The sequence below is a fragment of the Camelina sativa genome, chromosome 15 (assembly GCF_030686135.1).
Source record: "Camelina sativa cultivar CO46 ecotype springtype chromosome 15, ASM3068613v1".
NCBI classification, from domain to species: Eukaryota; Viridiplantae; Streptophyta; class Magnoliopsida; order Brassicales; family Brassicaceae; genus Camelina; species Camelina sativa.
Genome location: NC_141894.1, coordinates 6590706 through 6610704, shown reverse-complemented (window position 1 = coordinate 6610704; position 19999 = coordinate 6590706). Strand labels below are relative to the sequence as shown.

The 19999-nt window shown below is 37.8% G+C and overlaps 5 protein-coding genes and 1 long non-coding RNA gene across 6 annotated transcripts; all 6 read right to left on the bottom strand.

The window, feature by feature from the left end:
• Positions 1-32: 32 nt before the first annotated feature.
• LOC104745740 (cytochrome P450 72A15) lies at positions 33-2284 on the bottom strand. Its single transcript, XM_010467058.2, has 5 exons — positions 1799-2284; positions 1482-1699; positions 1142-1389; positions 662-1031; positions 33-584 (listed from the first exon to the last, which is right to left on the bottom strand). The coding sequence occupies exons 1-5, from the start codon at positions 2073-2075 to the stop codon at positions 159-161; spliced, it is 1539 nt and encodes a 512-aa protein (XP_010465360.2). The 5' UTR covers positions 2076-2284; the 3' UTR covers positions 33-158.
• An 884-nt stretch (positions 2285-3168) lies between these two features.
• LOC104745741 (cytochrome P450 72A13) lies at positions 3169-5472 on the bottom strand. Its single transcript, XM_010467059.3, has 5 exons — positions 5027-5472; positions 4657-4874; positions 4315-4565; positions 3849-4218; positions 3169-3761 (listed from the first exon to the last, which is right to left on the bottom strand). The coding sequence occupies exons 1-5, from the start codon at positions 5301-5303 to the stop codon at positions 3336-3338; spliced, it is 1542 nt and encodes a 513-aa protein (XP_010465361.2). The 5' UTR covers positions 5304-5472; the 3' UTR covers positions 3169-3335.
• Positions 5473-5962: 490 nt separating this feature from the next.
• LOC104745742 (uncharacterized) lies at positions 5963-7124 on the bottom strand. The gene is made up of 2 exons (XR_015582750.1): positions 6996-7124; positions 5963-6436 (listed from the first exon to the last, which is right to left on the bottom strand). It is a non-coding gene; the product is annotated as an uncharacterized LOC104745742 (long non-coding RNA).
• A 2704-nt stretch (positions 7125-9828) lies between these two features.
• On the bottom strand, positions 9829-12356 carry LOC147926321 (uncharacterized). Its single transcript, XM_087487012.1, has 6 exons — positions 12163-12356; positions 11414-12083; positions 11069-11257; positions 10773-11012; positions 10389-10440; positions 9829-10265 (listed from the first exon to the last, which is right to left on the bottom strand). The coding sequence occupies exons 1-6, from the start codon at positions 12354-12356 to the stop codon at positions 9829-9831; spliced, it is 1782 nt and encodes a 593-aa protein (XP_087343138.1).
• A 705-nt stretch (positions 12357-13061) lies between these two features.
• On the bottom strand, positions 13062-15307 carry LOC104745743 (cytochrome P450 72A13). Its single transcript, XM_010467064.3, has 5 exons — positions 14820-15307; positions 14500-14717; positions 14162-14412; positions 13672-14041; positions 13062-13591 (listed from the first exon to the last, which is right to left on the bottom strand). Exons 1-5 carry the CDS (start codon positions 15094-15096, stop codon positions 13166-13168), a joined length of 1542 nt encoding a protein of 513 aa, XP_010465366.1. The 5' UTR covers positions 15097-15307; the 3' UTR covers positions 13062-13165.
• Positions 15308-17108: 1801 nt separating this feature from the next.
• LOC104745738 (cytochrome P450 72A13-like) lies at positions 17109-19257 on the bottom strand. Its single transcript, XM_010467055.3, has 5 exons — positions 18960-19257; positions 18651-18868; positions 18317-18564; positions 17821-18190; positions 17109-17739 (listed from the first exon to the last, which is right to left on the bottom strand). The coding sequence occupies exons 1-5, from the start codon at positions 19234-19236 to the stop codon at positions 17314-17316; spliced, it is 1539 nt and encodes a 512-aa protein (XP_010465357.1). The 5' UTR covers positions 19237-19257; the 3' UTR covers positions 17109-17313.
• Between the last annotated feature and the right edge of the window lie 742 nt (positions 19258-19999).

The following is a 19999-nucleotide window of genomic DNA, read 5'->3' as shown; positions in this document are numbered from 1 at the left end:
TTTGTTCAAGTGAGAATGAGAATCACTACGAGTTATGAGAGTTCTGACTTGAATATATTAAAAAGATTTCAGTTTTGTGTATTCTGTGATCTAACTCGTTTCATCTGTGTATAACAAACAAGCTTATTTGACAAAAAACGAAAAGGGGTAGTATGATTTTAGAGCTTGTGGAGGATAAGCTGAGCACCAAACTGTGGGTGAATGGTGATGATTGTGTAAGGCGCGTGAAGATATGAAGGAGAAAGCTCAAAGGAAAACTTCTGTAGAATCAAAGCCATTGCCATCTTTGCCTCAAGCATTGCAAAGTTCTGGCCTATGCATATCCTCGGTCCCCATGCAAAAGGAAAGAATGAGACTTGGCTCTTTGTTGCCTTTGAGAGACCGTCTTTGAATCTCTCTGGCTTGAACTCCCCTGCATCGTTTCCCCACAGCTCTGTGTCCCGTTGGACTAGTAGAATTGGTAGACTGATCTGAACACCGCCAGGTAGTGTTAGGTCTCCTAGCTTTATCTCTTTGTGAATGGCTCGGGTCAGCTGAGTTACTGGTGGATATAGCCTTAGGACCTCGTATAATATCATCGTCATCTGCGAGGGATCAAATCATTCATCAAAAACACAGCAAAAGTCACTTAGAAAAGGTTTATGATTTGGTTTTTACTTACAACTTTGAGCTGGTTGAGACCTTCTGCATCAGGTTCTTTATCGCCAAAAACTTGCTTCACTTCTTCTCGTGCACGAGCCTGCCAGTCTTTGTGTTGGCTTAACAGAACCATTGTCCAGACCAGAAGTACTGATGTCGTCTCTTGCCCCGCGAAATAGAACAACTTGCACTCCTCCATCAGATCCTCAGTACTCATTCCATTTCCTTTCGTTTGCCCCAAATTCGATTCAAGAAGTATACCCAGCAAATCGTCACTTGGTGCTTCGCCAGCTTCTCTCGCTCTTAACCTTTTGTTAACGATCCCTCTCAGTATAACTTGGATTTCTCTTGCTGTTGCTTTCATCCTTCTGTTACCTTTTGTTGGGAGATAACTACACACAAAAATTGGTTCACAAAGATTATGAAAGCATGGTTCTTCATGTCTTTAACAGATTGCAGAACTAAAAGATCAAGAGTCAAGTTATGAAGTCCTTGTGATTACCTGAATCCAGGGATGATTGCTTTCCGAAAAGCTTGAATGATGAGCTGTGCTAGTTCTGCTTGGAGCTCAAAGATCCTCTGTCCTTCTTTGTAGCTACTGCCAAAAGCTGTACGAGAGATCACATCTGCAGTCATACTCACAAGCCCAGGCCAAACGTCTACCTCACATGATGACCCTTTATCCGAGACTAACTTCTCCCATTCGCCAACAACCTCGCTGCAACTCTGGTGGAACGCAGGTACCATATTCTAAACATAGAAGCACAAAGTTGGGTTTGAGCCAAATGAACATACAAACATTTACAGTTTTCTAAATAACTTGATTCTAGGTGACTATAAACCTTGATCTTCTCAAGGTGGAAAGCCGGGTTGATGATTCTCCGGTGTTTTGCCCATTTATCACCATCATAATTAGCGAGTCCTTTAGCTATCAGTGTGGCCAAAGGGAATGTATGCGGCTTTTGGAAATCATAAACTTTGTTGAACACTTCCTTGATTTGCTCAGGATCCATTATAGTGATGATTGGTACAGGTCCAAACCATGAAAAGTAAGTCCTTCCTGTTCCAACCCCACATAAAAGATACAAAAGTTGGAATCTTTTCAAGATCAGATACTCTGCAACAGTTCTAAACAGAGAAGAATCAAAAGGATACCTACCGTGAGTCTTGAGCATTTGCAAGGGATGAGGCACGAGACGTGGTCTTGTATCATCCGTTAGTTTGATGGGTTTTGATCTTGCCTCTGTCAACATGCTAAAATTCCTCTTCACATCGCCGACGAGAGGCGTGTAAGAAGTTCCGGGAAGGCCTTGTCTTCTCAGGTAACTCTCAAGCATCTTTGGTTTAAACCAAACCCACAGTAAAGCTCTCCATACCAACCATGACATAACAACTACAGCTACTGAAATAGTTACCGATGCAACTGATATCTCCATTTTTTCTTCCGAAGAAGAGAGATAGACAGAGGGGTAGAGAATTTGCTAATTGTTGGGATATAAAGGTTGAAAATTGTGGGAGAAGATATGTATGTGAGTGATGACATCACCCCTGATGTCTTGTGTGTTCGGACAATTATCTTATAGTGACTAATTGATATATTTTGCTTTACTTGGTTGCGTCACACAGTCACATGCCACGAAGGCGCGAGAAACAATTTGGACTTCTGTGTGGTCATAACTCATAGCTAACTCATAGTCGTATAACGCATTAGTGGCGGGCAAGAGACGAGCGTCTTCAACTTTGTGACGTTTCTTTTGTCATTTACCAAAGAGAGAAGAGGACGTAGATTATTAAGTTGCTAAATTCTCGGAATATAAAGGTTAAATATTATTCTTGGAATATGTTTCGGACAGTTTAATGCGGTGGTGTATTTTTCATCTTTTACTTCACTTGGAGGTTCACATGCTTCACAGTCACATGCCACGAAGTAGTCAGAAACAAAATTGGAGTTGATGTTAAAAGGACAACAAGATGGAGAACTGTTTTTACCGAAAAAAGAAGATGAATAACTAAACTATTTTGGTCATGACTTGAGTGGTGGCCAGGTTATGAACGTCTTCAGCTTTTTTGACGTTTCTACGTCAATCATTACCTTCCACGCGTTTTAACTCTTCTTTTCCTTTACCACAACGTTGGAAAACAAAATATCTCGAAATCATTTGACTCATTTCTTCTTTTCTTTTTTTGCGGAAATTTTTTTTATCGAGGTGTGATTTCTTTACAAAACAAAAAAAGATGTCTGAAAACAATTACAAAAATCATTTCCCATGGATACAACAAATTTTCTTTAAACTATTTGATGAATTAACTCATGGCATTTAGCTATTGCATCATTTTTTTCCACAGCATATTATGAATTTACACAAATAGTTGATAAGAATGGATAAAAGCAAACGACAGCGTTTTAGAAAAGGAAAAAAAAAGTTATCGATTTGGAGAATATTGTCTCTGTGTATAGAATATGGTACTCTGTTTCAATTTTTTAAAGAGACTGTAAGATTTGGTGGGAGCATTGTTGAGGAAGCGAAATCACGACGTAATCGACCTGTTTTGATTGATGATAAAATCGTTGTGTGTGTATAATGTGGACTCCAATACATGAAAAAGACTCTGTTATTTTGTGTGTGTATAATGTGGACTCGTATCATCTGTGTGTGGAAATTTTAATTTGACAGCAACATAATGGGGTTATAAGATTAGAGCTTGTGCAAGATAAGAGGAGCACCGAACTGTGGGTGAATGGTGATGACTGTGTGAGGCGCGTGAACATATGAAGGAGAGAGCTCAAATGAAAACTTCTGTAGTATCAAAGCCATTGCCATCTTTGCTTCAAGCATTGCAAAGTTCTGGCCTATGCATATCCTCGGTCCCCACGCGAAAGGAAAGAAGGAGACTTGGTTTTTTGTTGCCTTTGAGACACCGTCTTTGAATCTCTCTGGCTTGAACTCCCCTGCGTCGTTTCCCCATAGCTCCGTGTCCCGTTGGACTAGCAGAATGGGTAGACTGATCTGAACACCGCTTGGTAATGTCATGTCGCCTAGCTTCATCTCTTTGTGTATGGCTCGGGTCAGCTGTGTTACTGGAGGATATAGCCTTAGGACCTCGTATAGTATCATTGTCATCTGTGAAGGATCAAATCATTCAGCTTTAAATCATCTAAACACTCAGAAAGATTCACTTAAAAAGGTTTGTGATTTGGTTTTACTTACAACTTTCAGCTGGTTGAGACCTTCTGTGTCAGGTTCCTTATCGCCAAAGACTTGCTTCACTTCTTCACGTGCACGAGCCTGCCAGTCTTGGTGTTGGCTTAACAGAACCATTGTCCAAACCAGAAGTACTGTTGTAGTCTCTTGCCCGGCGAAATAGAACAGCTTGCACTCCTCCATCAGTTCCTCGGTACTCATTCCATTTCCTTTCTCTTGCCCCAAATTCGATTCAAGAAGTATACCCAACAAATCGTCACTTGGTGCGTCCCCAGCTTCTCTTGCCCTTAACCTTCTGTTAACGATCCCTCCCATTATAACTTTGATTTCTCTAGCTGCTGCTTTCATCCTTCTATTACCCTTTGTAGGGAGATAACTACATCGAAAACATGACACAACATGGTTCAAAATCTCCTAAAGATAACTAAAAGGCCTTTGTATTAAAACTAGACAAGTTGAGGTTTCCCATTACTTGTAACCAGGGATGAAAGCTTTCCGAAAATTTTGTATGAGAAGCCTTGCTAGTTCTGCTTGGAGCTCAAAAATCCTCTGTCCTTCTTTGTAGCTGCTGCCAAAAGCAGTACGGGAGATCACATCTGCAGTCAGACTCACAAGCCAAGGCCAAACATCCATCTCACAGGACAACCCTTCTTTATCCAACACTAACTTGTCCCATTGGCCAACAACCTCACTGCAACTCTGGTGAAAGGCAGGTACCATATTCTACACATAGAAGAAGAAGGTATCAGAGCCAAATGGACGGACATACATACATAAAGGAATCAGACCTGGAAAAAAATGATAGCTTTGAAACCTTGATCTTCTCAAGGTGGAAAGCCGGGTTGATGATTCTTCGGTGTTTTGCCCATTTATCACCATCATAACTAACGAGTCCAGTCGCTATAAGTCTGCCCAAAGGGTTCGAATGTGCCTTTTGGAAATCATTAACATTGTTGAACACTTCCTTGATTAGCTCAGGATCCATTATGGTGACGGTTGGTATGGGTCCAAGCCATGTAAAGAAAGTTCTCCCTGTTTCAGCCACATGGAGATACAAAAAGTTGAAACCTTTTACTTCACATTGATACAAAAAAAAAAAAAAAAAAAAAAAAAAAAATTGAAACCTTTTCTGTTGTAAACAGAGAAGAAATAAAGAATCAAGAGATGCCGAGCAGGAAGCATACCGTGAGTCTTAAGCATGTGCAAGTGAAAAGGCACAACACGTGGTGTGATATCATCCGTTAGTTGGATGGGTTTGGATCTTGCCTCAGCCAACATGCTGGAATTCCTCTTCACATCGCCGACGAGAGGCGTGTAAGGAGTTCCGGCAAGACCCTGTCTCCTCAAGTAACTCTCAAGCATCTTTGGTTTAAACCAAACCCAGTTTAAAGTTCTCCATACCCACAACGACACAACAACTAGAGCTACTGAAACTGTTACCGATGCAACTGAAATCTCCATTTTCTCTACGAGAGAGAGAGAGAGAGAGAGAGAGGGTAGATAATTTACTAAAATTCTCGGAATATATAGGATGTGGTGTAGTGACAAATACAAATTAATGCGTAGTGACTAGTGAATAATTGAGAGCCTCACAGTCAAGAGATCGCCAAGAGGGAAGAAATATATAGGTCTATGTATATTACCCTAGAAAATATTTTGTTTTGTCAATACAACAAATATTTGGGTTTTTTTATCTGTAAGACACAAAATCTTACTTCACTTAATAAAAAAAATTAGGGAGTGTATTGAATTGTGGAATTTAAAAAATTTTGGATTTTAAGAGATTTATGTGAGATTTTATGATATTTTGATGGAATTGTTAGTCTGCCCAAAGGAATTGTTAGTTTTTTTTTCTGTTTGAGAAAAAGTAAATTTTTTTGTGGAATTCTATGTTTTAAAAAAGGAATTCTAGGGGATTGTCAAAAAAAAAAAGGAATTCTAGGGTGTTTTGTTTTGTTTTTTTTTTTTGTGATCTGGAATTTGTTTCCTAATTGACAACAACAAAAAGAGTTTATAGAGAATTAAGGGCATCTCCATTGGTACAATATTATTTTGAGCCTCTTAAATTTTTTAAATATTTTATTATGTACTTTTTAAAAATAAGAACTTCTAAAAGAGTAATTAAAATTTTGCTCCTCCAATGATGAAGCTGTTATTGAAGATCTTATTCTTTAATAAAAATATTTTAAGTAAAACATAAATAGTTTGGATGTTTTTTTTTTGTCAACCAAACATTAAGAATTAGAAAATAACTCCAAGATTGGTTACCCAAGCCGGAGGATAGAAGTTTACAAAAGATAATTCTGAAACTAAAGTTCTTGAAGAACGAGCAAGACAATCTGCCCTCTCGTTAGACGATCGCGGAATCTTGGTAAGAGTAAAAGAAGGGAAGGAGGATCGGAGAAGGCTGAAATCATCCAATATATTGGAGAAGGCGGGCCACTCTTCTGGAGATTGCACAATCGCAATTAGCTCTGCACAGTCTGTCTCATAATTTTTACAATCAACACCAGCCGCCATGAGGGATTCCATAGCCCAGATCAAAGCAAGTAACTCCGAGTGAAGGGGTGAAAAGCTTCGTCTCAGACATCGCGCTCCCAAAAGTAACGTCAACAACCAAAATCAATAGTTTGGATGTTTAAATATATTATATTTATAAAAATGAGAAACTATAGCATTTCATAAAGGAAAACAATGAAGTACAACAACAAAGTTAAACATCAACAACCAAAATCAATGCAAACAAGAATCGTTAATTTAAAATTCTTAAAAAGGAAAAACACAAAAACATATCAAGATCGATTCATGAACAGAAACTGATTCATGATACAAAAAAACACAAAACAGATTCGTGACACAAAAGACACAAAACAGATTCATACAAAGGACACAAAACTAGATAATGAATGAGAAGAGTTTGTGATGTGTTGTTGTTAGTAACAGTGTCAAAATAAAGAGTTTACCTACACTAAACCAACCAAGCATTGAACACATCATATTCACTAAGCATTGTACATTAAGTATGATGTAGACACTCCTTAGCATCATCTAACAAGCATTTATCACAACCAACAAACACAAACTCAATCAACTCAACACTCAACGCTTACCTAATCTGAAAAATATTCAATACAAGAGAGGACAATGAATTACCTTTCTTCAATGGTGGGAAGGTAGCATATTCGATCCCATTCCATCTGCTGAACTTCCTCCATTAATCTCAAAATAAAACAGAGCAAAGATCACATTCATGCGCAAATTTGAAACAAATTCATCAAATACAAACATAGTAGAAGTGGTATAAGCTTAAAGGAAACATTAAATCACATTCAAGATCAAACGACATGTTAAATAAGTCAAATTTTAGATTGAATTGAGGATTTTAGAAGATTTTGTGGAATTTAGAAAATTTTAGATTTTGAGAGATTTATGTGAGATTTTATGATATTTTGATGGAATTGTTAGTTTTTTTTTTGTTTTAAAAAAGAAATTCTAGGTTGTGATTTGGTGAGATTTGTTTTGTTTTGTTTTTTGTGATCTAGAATTTGTTTCCTAATTGACAACAACAAAAAGGTTTTATAGAGAATTAAGGGCATCTCCATTAGGAGAATACTATTTTGAGCCTCTTAAATTTTTTAAATATTTTATTATGTACTTTTTAAAAATAATAACTTCTAAAAGAGTAATTAAAATTTTGCTCCTCCAATGGTGAAGCTGTTATTGGGGTTCTTATTCTTTAATAAAAATATTTTAAGTAAAACATAAATAGTTTGGATGTTTAAATATATTAAATTTATAAAAATGAGAAACTATAGCATTTCATAAAGGAAAACAAAGAAGTACAACAAAGTTAAACATCAACGACCAAAATCAATGCAAACAAGAATCGTTAAATTAAAATTCTTAAAAAGGAAAAACACAAAAACATATCAAGATCGATTCATGAACAGAAACTGATTCATGATACAAAAAAACACAAAACAGATTCGTGACACAAAAGACACAAACCAGATTCATACAAAGGACACAAAATTGAATAATAAATGAGAAGAGTTTGTGATGTGTTGTTGTTAGTAATCAATGTCAAAATAAAGAGTTTACCTACACTAAACCAACGTAGCATTGAACACACCATATTCACTAAGCATTGTACATTAAGTATGATGTAGACACGTCTTAGAATCATCTAACAAACATTTATCACAACCAACAAACACAAAATCAATCAACTCAACACTCAACGCTTACCTAATCTGAAAAAAAATTAATACAAGAGAGGACGATGAATAACCTTTCTTCAATGGTGGGAATGTAGCACATTCGATCCCATTCCATCTGCTGAACTTCCTCCATTAACCTCAAAATAAAATAGAGCAAAGATCATATTCATGCGCAAATTTGAAACAAATTCATCAAATACAAACATAGTAGAAGTGAAATGAGCTTAAAGGAAACAATTAAATCACATTCAAGATCAAACGACATGTTAAATAAGTCAAATTTTACATACTTGATCTTTTGCCAAACAAATCATCTGATGGAAGCAAAAATTGAAATGTTTTCAAGACTAGGTTCATCAATTCAAGGTTAAACTCAGACAATACAACATCCTATCTAATAGCCACACTCGACACAAAGTATGAATCAACCAATGGACAAGATCAATGGAAACATAGAATTTATGCCTAAATTCATCTTCATTCATGGCTAATTTCGTTAATCCTAGTTAAAATCATGCCTACGAACACAAATAAACAGAGATATTGAAGAACCCTAATTTTCGAAAATCCAAAACCCTAATATCTAAATCGTTATATGACAAGAATTCAAACAAATAGAAACATTAAATTACCATCAGATGGAGTTTAATTCATCAAAGTCTCCAAATTCTCCAAAAGCAGTGGAGGAAACGCTTCGATTTGGTGGAGAAGACTCTCAACGAGTCAACAGTTCCATATCCAAACTCGTCCATAGATCAGAACCTCTTATGTGTTGTTCTGATTGCTTAATCATCACCTCCAATTGAAGATTGTTTAAAGAAAAAGAGCAAAGAACGGAGATTGGTTAGAGCAAATATGAGAATTTGGGGAGTGAAGGAACGGTATCGTGAAAGAGATGGGAAGAAGAAAGAGAAAGAAGGGAAAGAAACAAAAAAATTGTTTTTTATATCAAAAATAAAACCAATCATATGTCTACACGTATCCAACAAGAGTTAGTGTTAAAACTTACTAAATAAAAGACAACTCTTATGTTTTTTTATCAGTTTTGATTTTTTTTTATCCCATAAAAATAAGAGACCTTGCTAAATCCCTCTAATGGACTTGCTCTAAAACTTGTGCAGAATAAGATGAGCACCAAATTGTGGGTGAATGGTGACGACGTCGATGTAAGGTGGAAGGAGAAAGTTCGAAAGAGAATCTTAGTAGAATCAATGTCATTGCCATCTTTTGTCTACAACATGACAACTACGTCCAACTATTACAACTTAGTTTATAGGTGTAATAAAAAAAACAAAATATACTACAAGTAAAACAATGTTGTATGCTATTCATTTTCTTTATAATAACTACATCAATCATATTGTTGCTATTGAAATTTAAATTATATAAATCTATATTAGTAACTATCTTATTGTCATTTTTTTTTGAACAAACAGTAACTATATTATTGTCATACTTTTACTTTAACTACCTTCTTATACCTCTATGATTACTTTGTAAATAGTCACTACACTATTATGTGAAACAAACAAATAAAATATTTTAACAAATATTTTGATGTGTAAGTAAGTATAGTAAATGTACTTTAAATTACATAAGTACAACTATAATTAAGGTACTACTGATAATAAGTTTAAACTAAAAAATACAAATGCGTGAGTAAAACTACTTGAAAACTTTGTTAATATCTCATATTTTTTAGAATATTTTATGAACACATGATTTATTTTTAAATTATGTTTTTTTTCTGTCAACAAAAGATTAGCTCAGATGAACCAATACGAAGGGAAATTGTTTACATACAAAATATTATGCGGAGATGTGCGCGCATAGCGTGCCAGAAGATCCGCTTTTACATTTACATTTCTAAGAATAAAAGATAAGGAAAAAGAAGAAAACTCCTCCCTATCCATCTTGATATCATCAAGATACGTCGAAAACGCCGGCCAGTCGTGTGGCGAAGACACCATCTTCACCAAATCAGCGCAGTCTGAGTAGAACGCCACATCACGGTAATCATGTCCGATCATGCAACGCATCGCCCAAATGAAAGCTTCGACTTCAGCGTGTAAGGGGGTAAGACTTCGTCGAAAGTTAGTTGTTCCCCTGCTTGGCTTCGAATCCTGAGACTGGGTACAAAACCATCCGGCTCCTGCGAAAAGATCTCCTAACTTCCAAGAGCCATCAACGAAACAACGATAGCCTGAGAAGAACATGGGAAGGGAAGTGTTTGGCCCCCGTAAACGAGAGTCAGCCACCGTTGTCTAGACAGTTGAAACCACATCTTCACCCTCCTCCTGAGCCTGGTGCCAGGACAAAGCCTCACCTTCAGCTACCCGAACAACCTCCTCTGGCCGCTCCGTGATATTTTCAAAAACCTTTGCATTACGCGCTTTCCATAAATACCACAAAATCTACGAGAAAGCTGACACATGGGATCCCGGGCTTTTGGGATCCAAGAAATGATCCATATTAGCATAAACAGACTCCACCGGAAAACAATGTGAACCTACCGGTACCTGAGATAAAGCCCACACCTGACGCGTTGGTGGACAGAGAAACAAAACTGATTAACTGTTTCCTCCTCCGCACCACAAAGTGAACAGCCCAAATCACACGCGATACCACGCCGCTACAAGTTTCGTGAAACCGGAATACACCGAGACAAAGCTTGCCACATAAAGTGGTGGAGTTTTGGTGGGAAACGAACCTTCCAAACACTAGCTAGGAGAGAGGTTATCTCTGGCCCGTCACCAAGTGCCTTAAAAGGCCCGGAGATCGTCATACGTGTCGCATGATAACCAGATTTAACCGTATACCTCCCATTCTTCGTAAAATGCCAACCAAGAGAATCCTCCTTTGGACAACTACCTAAAGGTAAAGCTCCTATCAACGCAACATCAACTGGATCAAAGTGCTCAGAAAGCACATCCAGCCGCCACGAATTTGTCTGGCAATCAATTAAGTATGAAATTTTAAGAGAAGGGTCCTTAAACGGGCCCTTACTGAGAGCTGGTCTCGGAGATTGAGCTGGTATACAGGGGTCAGCCCATATAGAAATGGACTCTCCAGATCCAACCCTTTTAATAAGTCCTTTATGTACCAGAGAGCGAGCTGAAACAATACTCCTCCACCCGTAAGAGGGAGAGTAAGAACGAATCGGTTCCATGGGATATGAATTCCTATAATACCTACCTTTAAAAACCCTTGCAAACAAAGAATCAGGATAATCAATTAGCCTCCATAGTTGTTTTGCCAACAAAGCCGAATTAAAATCATCAACATTCCAAAATCCTAATCCGCCCAGTTGTTTGCTACTGCATAGTTTCTCCCAAGCTAACCAATGCATACCACCCGTCCTACCATCCGTACTCCACCAAAAATTCGCCACAGCACTGGTGAGTTTGGATGTAATTGTCTTTGGTAGCCGAAAACAAGAATCACAAACGTCGGGACCGCAATAGCGATAGATTTGATCATCACCTCCTTTCCCCCTTTAGAAAGCAGTTTCGCCGACCAACCAGTCGTGCGTCCCTGCAGTCTTTCCCGGACAAACGAAAAGACCTTTGTTTTAGACCCTCCTAAACTCTCAGGCAACCCTAGGTACGAGCCCATGCCACCCAGATTTTTTATGTCAAGAATCCCTTGGATCTCCGTTTTTGTATCTTCCGCAACCTTATGATCAAACTGAATAGAAGATTTTGCAAAATTTATTTGCTGACCCGAGGCAGCCTCATATTTCCGTAAAATACTCAAAATGACCTCACATTGTTCTTTGGCGACCTTACAAAAGAATAAACTATCATCCGCAAATAAAAGATGTGTGATTGGCGGGCATTGATTCGCCACTTTGATCCCTGTAATTAATTTATTCTCCTCTGCTTTCTGGATATTGGCAATTAAAACTTTCGTGCATAAGATAAACAGATAATAAGATAGAGGATCCCCCTGTCGTAAACCCCTTTCCGGAATAATCAAACCATTAGGTTGACCATTCAGAAGAACTTTGTACTCAACCGAGCTAACACAAAACATAATCCATCCAGTCCATCTTGCATCAAAAACCCATTTTGTAGAGTAACTGTTCAATAAACCCCTACTCCATCCGGTCACATGCCTTGCTCATATATGTTTTTATTGCCATAAACTTCCCTTTACATGATGGATTAGTCCGTAAACCGTGGAACATTTCCTGAACAATCAGAATGTTATCTGAAATGAGACGGCCAGAAACATAAGCCGATTGAGTTTCCGAAATAAGCTCTGGTAAAATTTTCTTAAACCGTTGATACATGATCTTAGAAATAATTTTATACCCCACATTACATAAACTAATTGGGTGCAGCTCCGTCATCCGAGTTGACTTTACCACCTACGAAATGAGACAAATGTACGTAGTATTTAAACCTCTATCAAACACTCCCTTCTTGAAAAAACCATTAACCAGCGAGACGAAGTCTCCTTTAACAACCTGCGACGCCTTTAAATTATGTTATAATTCATTTTTTGTCTATTTTTATTTCATAGTTGAAGTTGAAGTTGATTAAAATTTATTTAAAACAATTTCAATTTAATATTTAATGCTGATCAGATAAGGGTTGGGTCAGGTGGGCGCCGTCGTCGTGCAGAACCTTTAGCCGACGGTCGAATTCGCGATTTGTATGTAATTAGGGTATCTCGAGGTTTGAGGGTTTAGAGGAGTCGAGCCTTGGGGGATTCTTCATACTTGGGTTTTCTGAAGTGATCGATTTGGAGAATACCGTCTATGTATAGAATTTGGTACTCTGTTTCATATTTGGTGGGAGCACTGTTTTGATTGCTCCAGATAAAATCATTGCCGCTGCTGATTAGAAATCGGAAGAGAGGAGTCATTGATGAAGAACGGATGCTCAAAAAGGTTTATAATTTTGAATAATCTTCTTCATATTTGGGTTGTAAATTGACAACTGAGATTTGTTTCAGTGAGAGTCACTGCGCAGAAGGGTCTGTGAGACACGAGTTTTGGCTTAGAAAAAGATTCTGTGTTTTGTATTGTGTAATCATATCTATGATCCGTGTATGGAAGTTTATTTGACAGCAATACAAGGAAATGGGGTTATAAGATTAGAGCTTGTGCAAGATAAGAGGAGCACCGAACTGTGGGTGAATGGTGATGACTGTGTGAGGCGCGTGAACATATGAAGGAGAGAGCTCAAAGGAAAACTTCTGTAGTATCAATGCCATTGCCATCTTTGCTTCAAGCATTGCAAAGTTCTGTCCTATGCATATCCTCGGTCCCCACGCGAAAGGAAAGAAGGAGACTTGGTTTTTTGTTGCCTTTGAGACACCGTCTTTGAATCTCTCTGGCTTGAACTCTGCTGCGTCGTTTCCCCACAGCTCCGTGTCGTGTTGGACTAGCAGAATGGGTAGACTGATCTGAACACCGCTTGGTAATGTCATGTCTCCTAGCTTCATCTCTTTGTGTATGGCTCGGGTCAGCTGTGTTACTGGAGGATATAGTCTTAGGACTTCGTATAGTATCATTGTCATCTGCGAGGGATCAAATCATTCAGCTTAAATCATCAAAACACTCAAGTCTCATGAAAGTTTTTTTGGGTCGGGTTACTTACAACTTTGAGCTGGTTAAGGCCTTCTGTGTCAGGTTCTTTATCGCCAAAGACTTGCTTCACTTCTTCTCGTGCACGAGACTGCCAGTCTTTGTGTTGGCTTAACAGAATCATTGTCCAAACCAGAAGTACTGTTGTGGTCTCTTGCCCGGCGAAATAGAACAACTTGCACTCCTCCATCAGTTCCTCGGTAGTCATTCCATTTCCTTTCGTTTGACCCAAATTCGATTCAAGAAGTATACCCAGCAAATCGTCACTTGGTGCGTCCCCAGCTTCTCTTGCCCTTAACCTTTTGTTAACGATCCCTCCCAGTATAACTTTGACTTCTCTAGCTGCTGCTTTCATCCTTCTATTACCCTTTGTAGGGAGATAACTACATAGAAAACATGATACGACATGGTTCAGAATCTCCTATAGATATTGCAGCACTACTCAAGCCCTAAACTAAAAGGCCTTTGTATTAAAACCAGACAAAGTTGAGGTTTCTCATTACTTGTATCCAGGGATGAAAGCTTTCCGAAAAGCTTGTATGATGAGCGTTGCTAGTTCTGCTTGGAGCTCAAAAATCCTCTGTCCTTCTTTGTAGCTGCTGCCAAAAGCAGTACGGGAGATCACATCTGCAGTCATACTCACAAGCCAAGGCCAAACATCCATCTCACAGGACAACCCTTCTTTATCCAACACTAACTTGTCCCATTGGCCAACAACCTCGCTGCAACTCTGGTGGAAGGCAGGTACCATATTCTACACATAGAAGCAGAAGGCATCAGAGCCAAATGGACATACATACATAAAGCAATTAGACCTGGAAAAAAATGATAGCTTTGAAACCTTGATCTTCTCAAGGTGGAAAGCCGGGTTGATGATTCTTCTGTGTTTTGCCCATTTATCACCATCATAACTAACGAGTCCAGCCGCTATAATTCTTCCTAAAGGGAACGCATGCGCCTTTGGGAAATCATTAACTTTGTTGAAAACTTCCTTGATTAGCTCAGGATCCATTATGGTGACGACTGGTACGGGTCCAAACCATGTAAAGAAAGTTCTCCCTGTTTCAGAGCCACATAGAGATACAAAAGTTGAAGCCTTTTCTAGATACTCTACATCAGTTCTACACAGAGAGGAATCAAGATGCCAATTAAGAAGCATACCGTGAGTCCTGAGTATGTGCAAGGGATAAGGCACAACACGTGGTGTGATATCATCCGTTAGCTTGATGGGTTTGGATCTTGCCTCAGCCAACATACTGAAATTTCTCTTCAAATCGCCGACGAGAGGCGTGTAATGAGTTCCGGCAAGACCTTGTCTTCTCAAGTAACTCTCAAGCATCTTTGGTTTAAACCAAACCCACTTTAATGCTCTCCATACCCACCACGACACAACAACTACAGCTACTGAAACTGTTACCGAAGCCACTGAAATCTCCATTTTCTCTACCAGAGAGAGAGAGAGAGAGATAATTTACTGCGGAATGTAAAGGTTTATAATTTCGTAGGAAATACAAACTAATGTCGTAAATACAAACTAATGCGGTGGTGACATCATCCCTGATGTCGTAAATACAAACTAATGCGTAGTGAATAATTGAGAGCCTCACAATCAAGAGATCGCGAAGAGGGAAGAAGCAAATTTGGACTTTGTGTGAAAAGCGACAAAAAGAGGAAGATATATATTGGTCCATGTATCTTCTTTTTGGACTCTTGGAAATATCTTGTTTTGTTAATACAACAAATATTTGGGTTTTACTTAATCTGTAAGACACAAATTCTGACTTCACTTAATAAAAACGAAAAAAAGTTTAAGTTTTGTTTTGTATTATTGGGATTCCGTATTACTGACTTGGAATTTGTTTCCTAATTTGACAACAACAAAAGGGGTTATAGGATTATAGTTTGTGCAAAAGGGATAAGATGAGCACCGAATTGTGGGTGATTGGTGACGACGCCGGTGTAAGGCGGAAGGAGAAAGTTCGAAAGAGAATCTCAGTAGAATCAATGTCATTACAACATGGCAACTACGTCCAAACTAGTAGTCTAGTACAACTTAGTTTATAGGTGTAAAAAAAATAAAAATACAAGCAAAACAACAATGTTGTATGCTATTAAATGGGTATAGTTAAATGAGTTTCAAATGGTCCTATCGAAAAAAGAAAATGAATTTTAAATATATATATATGAGTTTAAATGGATTTATATCTAATTGATCAAAGGTTAATTAAAATTTAATGTGCACTTAACTACGATCTAGTGGTGTCGTCATAACACTTTAGGATCGAATCCATAGAGACCAAGCGATGCACTTTGAAATTGTATAGATCAAATATAGCTAAAGCAATGAGAAAGTTTATGCTTCAAGTAACCGATTAAAACAGAAAATAAAATAAAGGTTTTGAAATCAAGGAGAGGTACTGGGCGTAGGAAATCAGTTAGGGGATTACAATCACAAATTTAGATGATAGATTGGAATGCATTAAGAACCGTTCTTGAACTCAAATCACAATTATAAAGCTAACCTACTTCCGCAGTGTTAACTAACTATGCAAAAAAATAACTAGACCCTAAACTTCCGTTTGAATCTAGCTAAACAAGCAAACATTAATGTTCAAGTTTGATTTGTTCACAAGGTGCCTCAACTTCAACTTCCGTTGGTTAAGGTCCACCTTGCTCACCTATGTTTCTTTCAAGTAACTCAAAAGCTGCGTAGAATAAATGTTATCTTTCTAGAGGCCGAGCTTCGTGCTATAGTAAAATAAAACTCTAAAAGTCAGTTTTAAACATACAAGGAAAACTTGCTTCAGGTACAGGACTAGTTGATCTCAAATGCGGATCAGCCGATCTCGGATGCTTTTCTGCGTTTGCTCCATCTGCTTGCTAGTCCAATCGGTCTTCAACCAACTTTAGCTCCAGATGCTTGTTTTCATACCCAAAACACTCAGTTTCCTTCCAAAATGACCTAGAACCTGTAGAGACTCACAAAAGACTAAAAAGACTCTAAAAGCACAATTGGACCTAACAAAAGACTCAAAACAAGTGTAAAAACTATGGTTAAAATCCTATAAAATACAGACACAGCACTAATTTTGATGAGTTTAAATGAAATGAGTTTAATGTGATAGGTTTACCCATTTTAACATTCCTATTTATTACTACTTTGTAAATAGTCACCGCAAATAAAGTACTTTAACAAATATTTTGACGTGTAAGTATAGTAAATGTACTTTAATTACATAATATCAAAAGTACAACTATAAAAAAATGAACTGATGATAAGTTTAAACTACAAAAATGCAATTGTATTTATGCATGTACAGTTACAAGCTTGTGTAAAACTACTTGGAAAATTTTGTTAATATTTCATATTTAAACAATATATTTTATATATTAAAATTATGTTATAAGTTATTGTAATTCATTATTTAATTATTTTTATTGCATAGTTGATTAAAGTTTATTTCAAACAGTTTAAATTTAATATTTAATTCTGAAATTCATTATTTATTTTGTAATATTTCTAAGATAACCATTTGTAGTTTTGTGCCGTTTAAAAAAATAAAAACTAGAGAGAAACGTCATCGTCTGTCTAAAAATAGCGCCATCGTGCAGAACCTTTAGCCGAAAGTAACACAAGGAAATGGGGGTTATATGATTAGAGCTTGTGCAAGATAAGAGGAGCACCGAACTGTGGGTGAGTGGTGAGGACTGTGTCTGGCGCATGAACATATGAAGGGGAGAGCTCAAAGGAGAATTTCTGTAGAATCAAAGCCATTGCCATCTTTGCCTCAAGCATTGCATAGTTCTGGCCTATGCAAAACCTTGGTCCCCACGCGAAAGCTAAGAAGGAGACTTGTCCTTTTGTTGCCTTTGAGAGACCGTCTTTGAATCTCTCTGGCTTGAACTCCCCTGCATCGTGCCCCCACAGCTCTGTATCGCGTTGGATTAGCAGAACGGGTAGACTGATCTGAACACCGCTTGGTAATGTCATGTCGCCTAGTTTCATCTCTTTGTTTATGGTTCGGGTCAGCTGGCATGGTGGAGGATATAGCCTGAGGACTTCGTATAATATTGTTGTCATCTGCAACGGATCATATCATTCATCATAAATCATTACAACACTGCAACAGTCACCTAAAGGTTTTTGGTTCGGTTTACTTACAACTTTGAGTTGGTTGAGGCCTTCTGCATCAGGTTCTTTATCGCCAAAGACTTGCTTCACTTCTTCTCGAGCACGAGCCTGCCAGTCTTGGTGTTGGCTTAACAGAACCATTGTCCAAACCAGAAGTACTGATGTAGTCTCTTGCCCCGCGAAATAGAACAACTTGCACTCCTCCATCAGTTCCTCAGTACTCATTCCATTTCCTTTCGTTTGTCCCAAGTTCGATTCAAGAAGAATACCAAGCAAATCGTCACTTGGTACTTCCCCACCTTCTCTTCCCCTTAACCTTTTGTCAATGATCCCTCTCAGTATAACTTTCATTTCTCTAGCTGTTGCGTTCATCCTTCTGTTACCCTTTGTAGGTAGATAACTACACGAACCAGACATAGAGAATATGACACAACATGGTTGAAAATCTCCTATAGATTGCAGCACTACTCAAGCTCTAGACTAAAGGCCTTGTATGAAAACCAGACAAGTGGAGGTTTCTCATTACCTGTATCCAGGAATGAAAGCTTTCTGAACAGCTTGTATGATGAGTTGTGATAGTTCTGCTTGGAGCTCAAATATCCTCTGTCCTTCTTTGTAGCTGCTACCAAAAGCAGTACGAGAGATCACATCTGCAGTCATACTCAGAAGCCAAGGCCAAACATCCACCTCACAGGAAGACCCTTTATTCGACACTAACTTGTCCCACTCGCCAACAGTTTCGCTGCAGCTCTGATGGAACGCAGGTACCATATTCTATACATAGAAGCATAAGGCACAAATTGGGTCAGAGCCAAATAGACATACATACATAAAGACTACGGAAGATATAGATTTTAAACCTTGATCTTCTCAAGGTGGAAAGCTGGGTTGATAATTCTTCTGTGTTTTGTCCATTTATCACCATCATAACTAACGAGTCCAGGCACTATTAATCTGCCCAAAGGGAACGTATGCGCCTTCTGGAAATCATAAACTTTGTTGAACACTTCCTTAATTAGCTCAGGATCCATTATGGTGATGGTTGGTATGGGTCCAAGCCATGTAAAGAAAGTTCTCCCTGTTTAAGCCACATAGAGATGCAAAAGTTGAAACCTTTTCTACAAAAGTTCCAAACAGAAAGGAATTAAGAAGCGAACCAGGAAGCATACCGTGAGTCTTGAGCATGTGCAAGGGAAAAGGCACGATACGTGGTCTTGTATCATCCGTTAGTTTGATGGGTTTTGATCTTGCCTCGGCCAACATGTTGGCATTCCTCTTCAAATCGCCGACAAGAGGCGTGTACCGAGTTCCGGCAAGACCTTGTCTTCTCAGGTAACTCTCAAGCATCTTTGGTTTAAACCAAACCCATTGTAAAGTTCTCCATACCCACAACGACACAACAACTATAGCTACTGAAATTGTTACCGATGCAACTGAAATCTCCATTTTCTCTACCAGAGAGAGAGAGAGGGTAGATAATTTACTAAAATTCTCGGAATATATAGGTTGATAAATTTGCAGAAAATATGGATGTGTTGTGGTGACATCATCCTTGATGTCGTAAATACAAATTCATGCATAGTGGTCTAAGACACAAAATCTGACTTCAGTTAATAAATAAAAATTAGGGGGGGGGGGGGGGGGGAGAGAGAGAGTATTGAATTGAGTATTTTAGAAGATTTTGTGGAATTTATAAAATTTTAGGAGGTGTATTGAAACAATAATTTTGAAGGATTTTATGTGATTTAGTAAATTTGGAATTTTGATAGATTTTAGGGAAGTTGATATGATTTATGGTAAAATTCTTTCAAATCCCACCTAAAACTATGAGATTTGGATTTCTGTATTTTTAACTAAACAAATCCTTTCAAATCCTCTAAAATCCCTAAAACTTATTAAAATTCCTAAAACTTATTTAAATCCAAATCCACAAACTGTTTTGAATAACAATGGATTTTAAAGTAGATTTTGAATCATCAGTTCAATAACAGTGGATTTCATAAGATTTTTTAAAATCTATGATTGAATAATATAGGATTTGTAACTTTTACTTAAATCACTTAAAATGTCAAGTTGAATACACCTTCTTAGATTTTGAGAGATTTATGTGAGATTTTATGATATTTTGATGGAATGATTAGTTTTTTGGTTTTAAAAAAGGAATTCTAGATTGTGATTTGGTGAGATTTGTAATGTTTTGTATTTTGTG

Excerpts from the sequence above, each read along its gene's own strand:
- LOC104745741 (XM_010467059.3), bottom strand. The coding sequence starts at position 5,303 with ATGGAGATTTCAGTTGCATCGGTAACAGTTTCAGTAGCTCTAGTTGTT. Across the intron at positions 4,566-4,656 it reads TCCACCTTGAGAAGATCAAG|AATATGGTACCTGCCTTTCA; the intron begins GTTTCAAAGCTA and ends TTCTATGTGTAG. Across the intron at positions 3,762-3,848 it reads GTCTCAACCAGCTGAAAGTT|ATGACAATGATACTATACGA; the intron begins GTAAGTAAAACC and ends GATCCTTCACAG.
- LOC104745743 (XM_010467064.3), bottom strand. The coding sequence starts at position 15,096 with ATGGAGATTTCAGTGGCTTCGGTAACAGTTTCAGTAGCTGTAGTTGTT. Across the intron at positions 14,718-14,819 it reads GCACATACTCAGGACTCACG|GGAGAACTTTCTTTACATGG; the intron begins GTATGCTTCTTA and ends GCTCTGAAACAG. Across the intron at positions 14,413-14,499 it reads TCCACCTTGAGAAGATCAAG|AATATGGTACCTGCCTTCCA; the intron begins GTTTCAAAGCTA and ends TTCTATGTGTAG.
- LOC104745738 (XM_010467055.3), bottom strand. The coding sequence starts at position 19,236 with ATGGAGATTTCAGTTGCATCGGTAACAATTTCAGTAGCTATAGTTGTT. Across the intron at positions 18,565-18,650 it reads TCCACCTTGAGAAGATCAAG|AATATGGTACCTGCGTTCCA; the intron begins GTTTAAAATCTA and ends TTCTATGTATAG. Across the intron at positions 18,191-18,316 it reads GCTTTCATTCCTGGATACAG|TTATCTACCTACAAAGGGTA; the intron begins GTAATGAGAAAC and ends TGGTTCGTGTAG.
- LOC104745740 (XM_010467058.2), bottom strand. The coding sequence starts at position 2,075 with ATGGAGATATCAGTTGCATCGGTAACTATTTCAGTAGCTGTAGTTGTT. Across the intron at positions 1,700-1,798 it reads GCAAATGCTCAAGACTCACG|GAAGGACTTACTTTTCATGG; the intron begins GTAGGTATCCTT and ends GGGTTGGAACAG. Across the intron at positions 1,390-1,481 it reads TCCACCTTGAGAAGATCAAG|AATATGGTACCTGCGTTCCA; the intron begins GTTTATAGTCAC and ends TTCTATGTTTAG.
- LOC147926321 (XM_087487012.1), bottom strand. The coding sequence starts at position 12,356 with ATGTATCAACGGTTTAAGAAAATTTTACCAGAGCTTATTTCGGAAACT. Across the intron at positions 11,013-11,068 it reads ATCTCCGAGACCAGCTCTCA|ACAAATTCGTGGCGGCTGGA; the intron begins GTAAGGGCCCGT and ends ATTGATTGCCAG. Across the intron at positions 10,266-10,388 it reads GGTTGTTCGGGTAGCTGAAG|GCTATCGTTGTTTCGTTGAT; the intron begins GTGAGGCTTTGT and ends TGTTCTTCTCAG.